The following is a 12,735-nucleotide window of genomic DNA, read 5'->3' on the forward strand; positions in this document are numbered from 1 at the left end:
AAGCTATATTTTTCATTGAATATAAAAATAATAATAATTGTAACTGCAAGGTTTTTTTACAACGTAAACATTTTGTTCACATAAATAAAAGTAATGCAAGTTGATTGATATAAGGAAAAATAATGATTTATAAAACTGTATCATCATGTTCCTCGGCTTTGTTCAACCCCATAACAACTTGTCAATCCTCCTTTTTTATGAATAATGGTTTAGTCCATCTGATGAAGCAGGCATTTGCATTATTTCTTACTTATATTTCTTTTATTTTACTGTCAAATTGACACTGTCAACCTTTTAGACACAAAAATATATTTACTGTTGTTTACGGAAAATAAGCTATTTTCTTAATTGATTTTTGGATTTCCTCATATGATGCTCCACGTCTATTTAATGTGGCCACTGAAAGGTGTAAATATTGCTCACCGTTTTTTTTTAGCACCACTAATGTTATATTGCATTTATGACGGGTTGTAACCAGTCGAGAGAAAGAACCAGTTCTCTCAAGCAGTTGAGAGTGTAAATAGAGGGATGATGGGATGTCAGCAGAGGGTTACATCTGCTTCACCAGTTACACAACAGCTAAGATATTAATGAATAACAGAGGCCCTGCAGAACATGTCATAAAAAAAACGACACCGCTGGGAATTCTTTTAAATAGAACAAGAGAAGTGTTATTTATTATTGCAAGTATTTAATTATTATTGATTCAAATATTCTTTTGCGTTTTTACTTTCATCTAAGTGGTCAAAAGAAGAGAAAAATGTGTGTTTGTTTTTTTTTCAGGTCAAGAAATCACTCCACAACTTAAAATCTGGATTGTTTTATTATTGATTTGACTTTCTATCATAGACAAAGCATACATTATAGAATTAAAACAATTCTGTTGACAAAAACACAGATATTTCCCTGTCACCAGTTGATAACAAACAAAAATATTTGATTTTTTTGCAAAAATAATTAGCCAACAGTTGCATTCCTTAGTCACACAATCGCAAAAACCTGAACTTTATTTTCAAAGTTAGAAAAATTAAACATGTTATCATTTGTGAATAGATAAAGAGGTTTCGAGATCACACATTGTAATGAAAAAATTAGATGTATTATTTGATTTTTTTAAATTGCTTTTCCTATTCTCCAGTGTGATGAACCTGCAATTTATCCCACATATTTTTATGATATTAAGTGTAATCAAATATAGCTAGCTTAAGATCAAGCAAGACAATATTCTCTGATTTACAGTAGAATCCCATCAATTAGCTCACAGACCTTTTCTGTAACAAACGGACCATTTGATTGTCTGTGTACAGAATAAGACTGTGGCTGAGTGAGCTTTCCGATATGCACAAATGGAGTTAGATCCCAGAGGATGCGTTCCATCCTAATTGTGATGATTTCTTTTCTCTGGAACTGTCCAGTTCTGCTGTAGAAAGACAAAGTGGAGTTTGCCAAGTTCCAGATCACCTCCAACGTTTCAGGTCGCGTTTTTTTGTCTTCATCTTCTCCCTCGTATTTAATTAGTTGAGAAGAAACCTTTGCTTTTTTCTCTGTTTCACTCACAGCAATAGGGTTGATCCCAAAGGCTCCAGAACCAGAAGCTGCATTGGAACACTCGAACCGCGTTGTGACTTTGCTCAGACAGCTGTCATCACACCTCAGTCCGAACACTGGTCCATTCATGAAGTTCTGTGGAGACTTTTTATCACAAAATCCAACCATCCAGTCTGCGTCCTCAGTCAGATCAACAATCCATGTCCGTAAATTAGAAGTTGATTTGGAGCTTTTGATAAGAAGAGTGGTGGTGCAATCTCCCATCCCACTGTTGTAAAACACCGTTCTCTTGTCTTTGGACACTGAAATGCTGGACCTATGAGTCAGTGGTTCAAAGAAAAGGTCTGGACTGGCAATGCCACAGGTCTGGTGATTTTCAGGGTCAACCAGAGTCAACAACGATCTCAGGAAGTAGGTTGCGTCCGTCATCATTTTATCTCCACTCTCTATTATCTCTTTCACCAGTTTGTCCCGATGCTCTCCAGGCTCCAGTCCTTTTCTCAGGTCCACAGCTTTGGCTTTCTCCACATCCTGATGAACCTGGGAGTACATCTGTAGGAACCTGAAGGTGTCCTTCTCGCCCTGAGCGGACTGTATGCTGCTCTTGCTGGTTCTGATGGACACCATCCGAGCAGACACTGAGCTCTGGACACTGGTCAGAGACAGATCTCGCAGGTTGTTGACGGCCTCCACGAGACGCACGGCGCTCATGCTCAGCGCCTCTCTTTTTCCCTTCTCCCACTTTTCTAAACTCATATTGTCCTCCTCGGTTTTTGACTGTAAGGCCTTATGCTCAACTACGAGCTTCTCCATCAACTCTTTGTGCGCTGTGGAGAAGGTCTTCATATTGTGCAGGCGGTGTTGGTCCTCTATGGCACACGACACGCACACACAGGCCATGTCATCCAAGCAGAAGTACTCCAGGAGTTTGCCGTGCTGAGGACATTTCGTTGCGGCGCCTAAAGCCGTGGGTTCAGTCAGAGGATGAGTCTGCAGGAGCACAGGTGTGGTCAGATGGGCCTGCAGGTGCTGCACGCACATGGAAATCTCACATTTCAAGCACATCTTCTTTGCTGGTTTCCTGTCCTCTTCGGGACACATCTCACAAAAAACAACCTCCATTTTGTCAGACATCTTTAGGGTATTTTTGAAGCAGGAAGTCCTGGTTTGCGACGCTGGAATTTAAATGTTCTTTCAGTTCTGAAGTCCTCCTAGAGTGTTTTATCAGAAAACAATATAAATATCGAAAAAAAGTCAGTAATCCAGGTAAGTTTTCAGTTCTCTGTGGCAATTTCTGCAGACCAGTGTCTTTGAAAGCAGCGCACAACAGTTTCTATTCTTTGGAAATCACCCCCTTTATAAGAGAAGTGGGTGGAGACTGTTTAACAATGGGATGTCTTGTTGTAGATGGTAAATATTAACCAGAAATTAAATAATAAAGGGCAAAGTTAACTTGATACAACTCCAAAGTAAAATAATAATTTCATGATAGTTTTAACCAAATTAAAAGATGCTGATTAAAATTACAAGCTTATGCATGATTATGTGATGATGTGCGCTGACTTTATTCAATTTAATTTAATTTTTTTGTAACTTGTCCGGTCCAGCAACTGAGCAAACAGAAAAGAGCTGAAGGTCTCTTTTGTTGGACAAACTTCACAGTTACAATATGGGGTTATGTAGTTTCCCACTTAAAAAGATGAGAGAAGCCTGTGGTTTTCATCATAACCTCAACTAACAGACAAAATGAGAAAAAAAATCCTGAAAATGTCATTGTCTGATTTTTAAAGAATTGATGGTGGAAAACAAGTATTTGGTCAATAACAAAAGTTAATCTCAATACTTTATTGTATACCCTTTATTGGCAATGACAGCAGTCAAATGCTTTCTGTAAATCTTCACAAGGTTTTCATAAACTGTTGCTGGTATTTTGGTCCATTCCCCCATGCAGATCTCCTATAGAGCAGTGATGTTTTGGGGCTGTCGCTGGTCAACACAGACTTTCAATTCCCACCAAAGATTTTCTATGGGGTTGAGATCTGGAGACTGGCTAGGTCACTCCCGGACCTTGAAATGCTTTCTTATGAAGCCACTCCTTCATTACCCGAGCAGTGTGTTTGGGATCATTGTCATGCTGAAAGACCCATCTATGTTTCATCTTCAATGCCCTAACTGATGGAAGGAGGCTTATTACTCAAAATCTGACCGTACATGGCCCCATTTATTCTTTCCTTTACACTGATCAGTCGTCCTGGTCCCTATGCTAAAAAAGGGATGATGTAATGTCAAAAAAGGGGGTAGTGCCCCCACACCAAGACCCCTGCTAAAGGCGAGGGCGCAGTAGTAGCCAAGCTACGCTAGAGAGCGTGGGGGAACAGGGGCTCTCTTGCCGTACCAGGGGGCCCAACACATGGCCCCACCCAGCCTTAGACAAGAAGCTCACCATCATCCAGGAGTTCTGATCATCCCCCAACACCAGCCACGAACCAGGGCCCCAAAGGGAGACCCACTCCGCAGGAGGTCCAGGAGACACCTTGGTAGGGGCCACTCACAGTAATCCAAAAGGAGGATGCCCAAGAGAAGTGGGTCCCCCACGAGCATTGCAAACATGGGGGAGCCTGGTCTCCCACTGTTGGTATTTTGGAGAGGCCCAGCTCTTAAGAGCAAAGACCAGGACCCACACCACAGGGACACAGACACCCCCAGGCTTAGAACGAATGGGATCCCCAGCTCTTGGTCTTGCCAGAGGACTTACTGATCCCTCTCCCTGTGTGGAGAGAGGCTCACCGGACCCAGGAACCAGGACCCAAGGGACACAGTCACTACTGCTGAGGGCTTGGTTCCTCCCACCAGGGATAGGGTAGGGGACAGAAGATCAGAGGTCCCATCGTCCTTGTGTAACATATGTGTTGTGGGGTAAAGGGGTGTGTTTTAAAGGGTGTAGTTAAAATTATTGCAAAAAGTCTGGACACCCCAGATTTAAGCCACCTCAACGTCAACATCAAAACCTCACAGTGTTATGCTTTTTTATACACATACAGTAAAGAATCAGAAGAATAATGAACCAAAAAAAAGTGGAATGCTTTATTAAATGAAAGAGAAATGCATTTTATCCGTTACATTTGGCCACAGAAACCTTTATGTAAACATAGAACACAAACATCATGAAAAGAGCTTGAAATGGTTTGTAAATTGAGCAGAAAAGGTGATACTGATGGGTAAAAAAGCCTTTTAAAGGTAAGAATGACTACACTACCTTCAAGGCTACAGATAGTAAAACTGTTATAGGTGTTGGAATGAAGCTGTAACAACTTTGGTAGCAAACCTTAGCAGCAAGGGTCATTAAAGAAGAACACTTTGAACAAATAATACCTTTGCTATGACTAACGATGAGCGCTCTCCTACTGTTATTCACCGTCTTGAAATTGAAGACATGGAACAACACTGGAATTATTTAAAAGCATTAAAGTGCTAAAAAAGGGGAATTATTATATTTCTACAAATATATATTATTTATGACCACATTTGCATATTTAAGTAAAATAATTTAAATATTCTAAAGTTAGGAACAAGGGATGCATTTCAGGGGCTTGCATAAAAACGTTTTAAATTTGAATTTAAAGCATGACTCCCCGAAAGGTGCTCAGCCTGTGCTGGAAGTTCTTCAAATCTTTCTAGGATTTAACAAACTCTTATAGATTTTTTGTGTTAATGCAGGAATGAAAGCAGCATGTGGAGGTCATGCGGGCAGTGTTGCAGACTTTAACAGGAGAGTTTAGCTGTCGTTGCCGAAGACGGTGTTGAGCTGCTGGGTGACTCTGATGAAGGTCGTCCTGCGACTCAGCTCCTTCAGTTTCCCTGCGCCGACGTAGGTGCAGGTGGAGCGCACCCCACCCAGGATGTCTCGTATTGTCTCGCCGACGGGTCCTTTGTAGGGGACTTCCACTGTTTTCCCTTCAGACGCTCTGCATGGAGCAATGAAATATTTTAATTTCTACTAAAAAAAATTAAAAAAAACCCCTAAACAATCGAAGCGGACCTGTACTCAGCGACTCCTCCTGCGTGTTTCTTCATAGCCGTGTCAGAGCTCATTCCATAGAACAGCTTATATTTCTTGCCATTCTTCTCGATTATCTCGCCACTGCTCTCCAAGTGTCCTGCCAGCATGCCCCCCAGCATCACAAAGTCCGCACCGGCACCTGAAACCAGGAGGAGACCATCAAACGACCCCATTTCATCTGCATCTGCTTCATAAATGCTAAAACTTACCAAAGGCTTTGGAGACATCTCCTGGACAAGTGCAGCCACCATCCTGCGTGACAAAGAGGACAGCAGAGCAGACAAACTGTATGAGGGCAACAATGGGGGACGAAAGACTGTGCTGGATATTTTTAAAGTCAAATTCACAGGTTTCCTTTTGCTTCACAGTTTTCCTGATAAGAAAATTGAAGGTTGCGCCTCCTTTAAGGCGACTTACAGAGATGATGTGACCGCCCAGGCCGTGGGCTGCATCTGCACACTCGATCACAGCGCTGAGCTGAGGGTAACCCACCCCGGTCTTCTTGCGAGTGGTACAAACAGAGCCTGGGGAGAAAGACGAAGACTCAGGAGGTGAATGCATTTTAATCTTAGTCGGTTTAAGGGGTTAAAGGTCAAAAGCAGCAATGTGGTCGTTACAAAAGCTTTTATTTGTGTGAATTTTAATACCCTTCGCAGTATAAGCCGTTATCATTTGCAGTTTAGCCCAGGGTGCGACTTATATGTGATTTTTTTAAAAAATAAATAGGCTCATGTGTTCAGTGTTTTCCCACTAACAACCACCAGAGGGCACTGTAGATCTATGTTTCAGTATTAGCTTCTTTTATCCCACCAAAGATGTAAAAAAAAAAAAAAAGCTAGATGACTACAACTGGAGAAACAAATTCACAAATGAGTGTTTGAACAACGTCCTGCAGGACGAGGCTTGTCAACGCTGCAGTCACGTCTCCAAGCCCAGGTGGTTACATAAGACTTGAATAGAAGACCTACTGCCGTGTTGGATCAGGAGAAGAAAAAGCTCAGGTTTGTGACGCAGTAACTGATATGGAGAGGCAAAAGTCTCCCTTCTCCACTATAATTCTAAATCCTCCACTTGCAGAAAAATAGAACCATTAGCTTTAACATTAACATGAGGTGCTATAAGTTAGCAGGAGACAGAGTAGACAAAAGGCTGATGGGGAATTATCTGAGCTAACTTCGGTGCAAACAGTCAGATGAGAATTTCTGATGAACTCCTTCAGCTCTGGATTCAAAATTCCTTCCGTGTTCTGACCAATACTCCAGTTTGTTCATAGCCAAGCCCTAAAACGAAGTAGTGCTTTGCCTCCCAAACACAAAAGTTGTTTTTAAAAACTACCTGGTCCGATGCCCACTTTGATGATGTCGGCCCCAGCGAGGATCAGCTCCTCCACCATTTCTCCCGTCACGACATTTCCAGCCTGAAAAACACAAAGCTTTGATTCCCTATTCTGTTTCAATCTAGCATGTTGTGGTTTTAAAAGGCCTTTCTGACCATTATGGTGTGAGAGGGGAATCTCTCCCTGACGTCCTTGACGAAGTGAACAAAGTGCTCAGAGTAGCCGTTTGCCACGTCCACACAGATGTACTTCAGCTGAGGAACTGCTCCCAAGACGGCAGAGATCTTCTCAAAGTCTCCGTCTCCGGTACCCGTGCTCACAGCTACGCTCTAACACAAAGAATAAATAGTTACCCAGCAGCACACCTCACAAACGTGGGGACTGAGTAAAAAGAGAAGAGTCTGGGTACCTCCACACATTCTGGATGCTTTGCTGCAAACTCCACCCAGTCGTCTACGGTGTAGTGCTTGTGAACCGTTGTGAAGAGAGAGAACTGGAGGAAAAAAGAGCAGCTAATGCTAAGAAGAAGCTGACCGATAAAACTTAAAGTAGGTTCATGCGCTTCGCCACCTGGTGAAGAGCCAGAGCCATCTCAAAGGTTCCAACTGTGTCCATGTTGGCCGCGATGATGGGGATTCCTGTGTAGCTGCCCTTCGAGTTCCTGAAGGTGAAACTTCTCATCAGGTCCACCTAAACAGGATGAAAATAAACATAAATATGTCTCTCTCTTAATAACTTAAATGAAAACAAAGAATAACAAGAATAAGAGTACAAAGGAAAGTATATATAGTTATGGCAGTTATGTTTAATGTAAATGATTAGTCCAAAAGTCTTCATGAGTGTCTTAAAAGTCTGTATTTAGACTTAAAAAAAATCTTAATTATTTGGGCATCTATCTTCAAGTTCAAAGTGGAAAACTCTGATGACCCAGCATGCTAGCAGCAGTTAAACGCATCATCTCCAAACAAATGTGGAGTGCAAAGAGTCTCACAACTCCTCATGCACTCGTAACTCCGATCTGTGCATAAATGTGGCCATGTCTGTGTGTATCAGATGATTGGTCCGTTTTATTTAAAGATTTGTATGCATAGTTAGTTTCTGTAATTTCAGGTTGTGTTTGCGTAAATTGTATTTGTAAGTTGTTGATTTTCAAGTGCACATGTGAATACATACTTGCAAATACACACATTTACACATAAAATGCATTGTATGAGTTACAAAACAAGAATTCTGGACATACAAATCCAGTAAGTCTATTTTTTCCTCCATAAAAAACTGATTTATAAAGCTAATTTAACATTTATTTCTAGTATTAAAGTGTTTGCATAACCTGTAAGCTACCAGTACTTCCTGGATCTTGAATGAATATATTTTTACACATCTCTGATTGCGTGGGTAAGCAAAGATGAAACGTATAATACGCATGCATAACAGTCAATGCAGCTCTGATAAAAAAAAAAAAAAAAAAACACTTGTTATGTAACAGAAACTGAGCAGCACTTGATATGGACTGAAGTGCTTGAGTTTTGTATAAAAAAAAGCATGATCTATTCTAGAAAAGTGCCTGATTGCCCTGCAGAAATCTGTGCAAACTGAATCGATCACAAAAAGAGATGGAAACATCTGTACGGTTCTGGTTTCACGTGGAAGAAACCCACCGCTGGAGGAGCTCACCTCACTCCTGGACTTGAGCGTGCTCCTCTTTGGCCGCAGGAGAACATCCTTGAAGTCCAGCTTGATGTCATTCTCAATACGAGGCATTATGGGAACAAGACGTACTGGGGGAAAACGGAGAAAGATGAATTTGGTCCAAAAGAAGACAAGAATGGGATTTTTTTTAAAGCAAGCTTTATTGAGACACAAGAGGTTGTCAAAATGAAAATGCGTGTACGATCTAGTTTCTCTGTAATTTTGTTCTTCGTAATTTACAAAGAAGTTGTGCTATTCTAAAATACTGTGTTGGTTATGAAACATTAGAAAACACGCAGAAAAAGTCGACTAACGGAGCAGTGCGCAAGAGTATAACTTCAAATTTGCGCACAAAAGTTCTCTAGCTGCTTTCCCATTCAGTAAAGACAGTTGCTTGTTTTCTTAGCTTCTATCTATGTCAAAAGTCAAGGTTACATTACCGAATAATGCAACATTTTAAACATTCTTCATTGTCACAGAAACCAGCTTGCTAGTTTTTAAGCTAATATTCTAATAACTGAGCTCGCTAGCAATAATATTTAAGAAGGAAAACCAGTTTTTACCGAAGACACGATGTGCTTGAAATGATGTGCCGCTTTAACCGCTTCCTTTCACCCACAATGCGCGGGAGGTTTTACAGCGGTGGACCGTATCAACAGCGGCCATTTTGTAGTCCGTTTGTGAGCCAGACACATTGCAAAAGAGCCACACTGAACTACAAACGTTGGGGAGTCACTTTACGTTATTGACGTAGGTGTCGTCAATTTTATGAAAATAATTTAAAATTATATTCAAGTATTTTAATAGTTTTATTGGTGTAAATAAAGAAAATGATGGCATAAAGTCGTTTCTGAAGCGAAGGAGTTTCACAGAAAGAGCGGTAAATTAATTGAGGCGGAACTTTTCTACAGATAGGTCAAAAGAAAGCCGGATATTTTAATGAGGTACACAGGAAACAGCCATTGAATCTCTGGAACAAGACCGAGAAAAATCAGGAAAACTGCGAATTAATGATTATTTTTCAGTTTGTTGGCGGTGATATAAGTTATCTAGCTAACAAAAATCATTATTAATTCCAGCTAAGGATTTTTCCCCAGACACAAATAAACAAATATGCTGATTAAAGTAAAGGTAATGTATATAAACTGATATTATCAGTTACAATCCAATATTGTAAACAGTGATTGTTCGCAGAATAACTTTGTTTTGTACATCCTGCAGACGCTCACTGGCAAGGAGATAGAGATCGACATAGAGCCAACAGATAAGGTAAATGTCCATGTTTACGTCATCAGAGATAGTATCGGGTGTAATGACTATTTTTGTGTGTATTTTATTTGTATCCAGGTGGAGCGAATTAAGGAAAGAGTGGAGGAGAAAGAGGGGATCCCTCCTCAACAACAGAGGTTAATCTACAGTGGAAAACAGATGTAAGAACTAACACTCTAAAAAGATTTTATCAGTCATTTCAAAATAAGATTCAATATTTTATTAATAGATCTTTTCCAGTTTATAGTTAGAATGTGCTTAAGCATTAGCTCAAGTTTTTTTTTTCAATTTTGTTATTCTGTGGAGAATGAAGATTCAGATGCAAAGTAAATCATAAAATATTTTTAAATGAAGCTATCTTTTTTTTGAGGTAGCAAGCAATAATACGAAAATATGCAGCTACTATTGTTCTTCTAACGTTTTTCTTTTCTTTTTTTTTCCTTTTTTGCCAACCCTAAAATATGAAATTACACACATGCTCAATTTTTTATATACTCCAGACTTTGAGATTTCCAAAATAAAGAAATTAAAACAAAACTGCACATAGATATTTGTGCTTTAAAGTTTTTTAGGTGCCTATTTATTTCTAATTAAAGTTTGATGTAACGTTTTTAGGATGACAAAGTTCATATTTAGTCAAGAAAGGTAAATAAATATACAATTTACCTGTTTAAATTACATACAGTAAATACTTTAATCGTCTCTAATGTTAAACTGAGTTCTGAAAAGCTTGTCACAATGACACACCAATGAGAATAAAACTACGTATATTCTAGGACTGAAAATGTATTCCTATTGCGATATCCGCCGCAATACGTGCATCGGAAAAGATGACAAACTGTGATAAATGATTACCTTGAATGTTTACTCACATGGTAAAGCGAACTCATGGCAGCAACTTTGTGTTATCAGAGTCAAACATTTGATTGCAATTAGAAAAAAAAACCTTTTTAATTTGTTGATTTTTGTTTTAACTAGATTAGACTGAGATTTAAAGCATGCATCTTTATGCTGCAAGAATTTATGGAGCCAAATTAGGGACGTAAAGATTTGAAATCTAAAAACAACTTGAAAAATTCTGGGTAAAATATTGTTGAAAATAACTTTCTACAATTCTACTATAAATGTAATTCATTTTCAAATTTTCTGTTTTTATATTTAAAAACTCAACATTTCAATTTCAAATCTTTTTTTTGAAACTTTTGGCCTCTCTCTGGTGCATGGAGGCGGGGCTAACACGAAGGATCAATCAAAATTGATGAGGGTGGTAACTTCCGTCCTGGTGCATTCACTGACTCTTAGATAATTACAGTCAGAAAATATCAGTAATATCTGTACTACTGACCGAAAAAAGAGCTGAAGAAAACCAACCCATGAAACGGGAATATTTCACCTAACATTTTGTAGTAAAATGATTTCAATTTTCTAATGTTATCCTCCCTTTTTTCCTTTTATGTTTCAGGAACGATGAAAAAACAGCAGCAGACTATAAGATCCAGGGAGGCTCCGTTCTTCACCTGGTGCTTGCCCTGCGAGGAGGATGCATGCTCCATTAACCCACTGCCTTCACATCCGTGCACTGAAGACACGCCGCCACTAGCTGTGGAATGACCTCGTGACGTCGGAAGGGCAGAAATTCTAATATCAGCTTCTACTCTGTTAGCCACAAGTGTGTAAAACCGGCAAAACGCTCCCTACTGGAACTTTGATTTGGCAACTTCTTAGACGTCAAAGTTGTTAGGCTTCAGAGTGAATTGCTGGTAAAAAAAAAATTAAAAAAATTAAAAAAAAGACAGTTTGCAGTTTTTCAGTCTCTCGAGGCTGTGTTGCATTTTTTTTTTTTTACTCTCAAGCCAAGTTTTGTGTTAAAAAGCACTAATGGAGCTCAGTAATTCTAGCAATGGTGGAAGAATCCACATTCTCTGTGGCTCAATACGACTCCTGTCATTTCTCAACTTAGACGTTACTAAAAAGAGCAAAACATCTAACATAGTTGCTAGAAAATATAACAAACTTCTTAAATCGTGTGTTTTGTTTCTCTTATCCAGCCAAAAAAACATTGAGATTCTGTTTGTCCAACCTGCCTTTAGCTAAAAATAACATTCTTGGAGTTTATTTTTGCGAAAGAGGACTCTTATCGTGATCATTTCATTTGAAAGTCATCAAAGTAGATTTATTTCCTAGAAACGCTCAGTGTTCTAGTTGGAGAATGCAGGACGTTAAGTCTTTTGTGGGTGTGTTTTTATCAAATCAAAGATCACTTATTCACATTTTCACCTCCGCCTAAACCAAACTCGACTCTGTCATGGATTTACTTCTCTCTGTTTGAGATTTGTTTTCTCAGCTTCTGTTTACATAAATCATTTTGTTATTTTCATTTGCTCAAAAAAGCTCAGTTTTCGTAGTCATCGCTGTTTGAAAATCCCCTGCAGCTGGCTCACGCTGTTTCTGTTGTTTCAGTTGAATAAAGGTATTCATGGAAAAAAACTCCAGTTTTGTGGTTATCAACCAGCTGAACAAACACAACGTGATAACTTATTCAGATACAATTGAAATGATTAAATACTGAGAATTTTAGTTAGAAATCCAAGTGAATTTGCAATAAGATTTTTCTCAATATTAAACATGAATACAGCTATAAAAATGTAAATGCCACTACTATTAAGAAGATAAACATATGATTTTTTTTATTTTACACTGTTATTTTATATTATCATCATTTATATAATTATTAGTGGTAGCTTTTTCTTACCATTTACCATTGTCACCAGGATCATCATCTCTCAAAAGGGAAGGAAATATTTTTTTGTATTAATAGAAATGTCATAATTTA

At 39.0% G+C, this 12,735-nt stretch overlaps 2 protein-coding genes across 2 annotated transcripts; one reads left to right on the forward strand and one right to left on the reverse strand.

The window, feature by feature from the left end:
- Window positions 1–4,608: 4,608 nt before the first annotated feature.
- Window positions 4,609–9,345, reverse strand: gmpr2 (guanosine monophosphate reductase 2). Its single transcript, XM_024287645.2, has 10 exons — window positions 9,197–9,345; window positions 8,619–8,722; window positions 7,515–7,634; window positions 7,354–7,437; window positions 7,100–7,273; window positions 6,944–7,025; window positions 6,026–6,132; window positions 5,818–5,860; window positions 5,588–5,747; window positions 4,609–5,513 (listed from the first exon to the last, which is right to left on the reverse strand). Exons 2-10 carry the CDS (start codon window positions 8,703–8,705, stop codon window positions 5,324–5,326), a joined length of 1,047 nt encoding a protein of 348 aa, XP_024143413.1. The 5' UTR covers window positions 8,706–8,722; window positions 9,197–9,345; the 3' UTR covers window positions 4,609–5,323.
- Window positions 9,346–9,554: 209 nt separating this feature from the next.
- nedd8 (NEDD8 ubiquitin like modifier) lies at window positions 9,555–12,389 on the forward strand. The gene is made up of 4 exons (XM_024287646.2): window positions 9,555–9,764; window positions 9,855–9,902; window positions 9,981–10,063; window positions 11,365–12,389. Exons 1-4 carry the CDS (start codon window positions 9,747–9,749, stop codon window positions 11,456–11,458), a joined length of 243 nt encoding a protein of 80 aa, XP_024143414.1. The 5' UTR covers window positions 9,555–9,746; the 3' UTR covers window positions 11,459–12,389.
- Window positions 12,390–12,735: the final 346 nt, after the last annotated feature.

This window comes from Oryzias melastigma, linkage group LG18 (assembly GCF_002922805.2).
Source record: "Oryzias melastigma strain HK-1 linkage group LG18, ASM292280v2, whole genome shotgun sequence".
NCBI lineage: Eukaryota > Metazoa > Chordata > Actinopteri > Beloniformes > Adrianichthyidae > Oryzias > Oryzias melastigma.

What these genes read in the sequence shown, in the direction of transcription:
- nedd8 (XM_024287646.2), top strand. An exon ending in ACATAGAGCCAACAGATAAG is followed by an intron (nt 9,903 to 9,980) that starts GTAAATGTCCAT and finishes ATTTGTATCCAG; the next exon opens with GTGGAGCGAATTAAGGAAAG. An exon ending in ATCTACAGTGGAAAACAGAT is followed by an intron (nt 10,064 to 11,364) that starts GTAAGAACTAAC and finishes TTTATGTTTCAG; the next exon opens with GAACGATGAAAAAACAGCAG.
- gmpr2 (XM_024287645.2), bottom strand. Translation starts at nt 8,705, where the DNA reads ATGCCTCGTATTGAGAATGACATCAAGCTGGACTTCAAGGATGTTCTC. An exon ending in CAAAGTGGGCATCGGACCAG is followed by an intron (nt 6,133 to 6,943) that starts GTAGTTTTTAAA and finishes CTTTCTCCCCAG; the next exon opens with GCTCTGTTTGTACCACTCGC. An exon ending in GGAGGAGTCGCTGAGTACAG is followed by an intron (nt 5,514 to 5,587) that starts GTCCGCTTCGAT and finishes TGCTCCATGCAG; the next exon opens with AGCGTCTGAAGGGAAAACAG.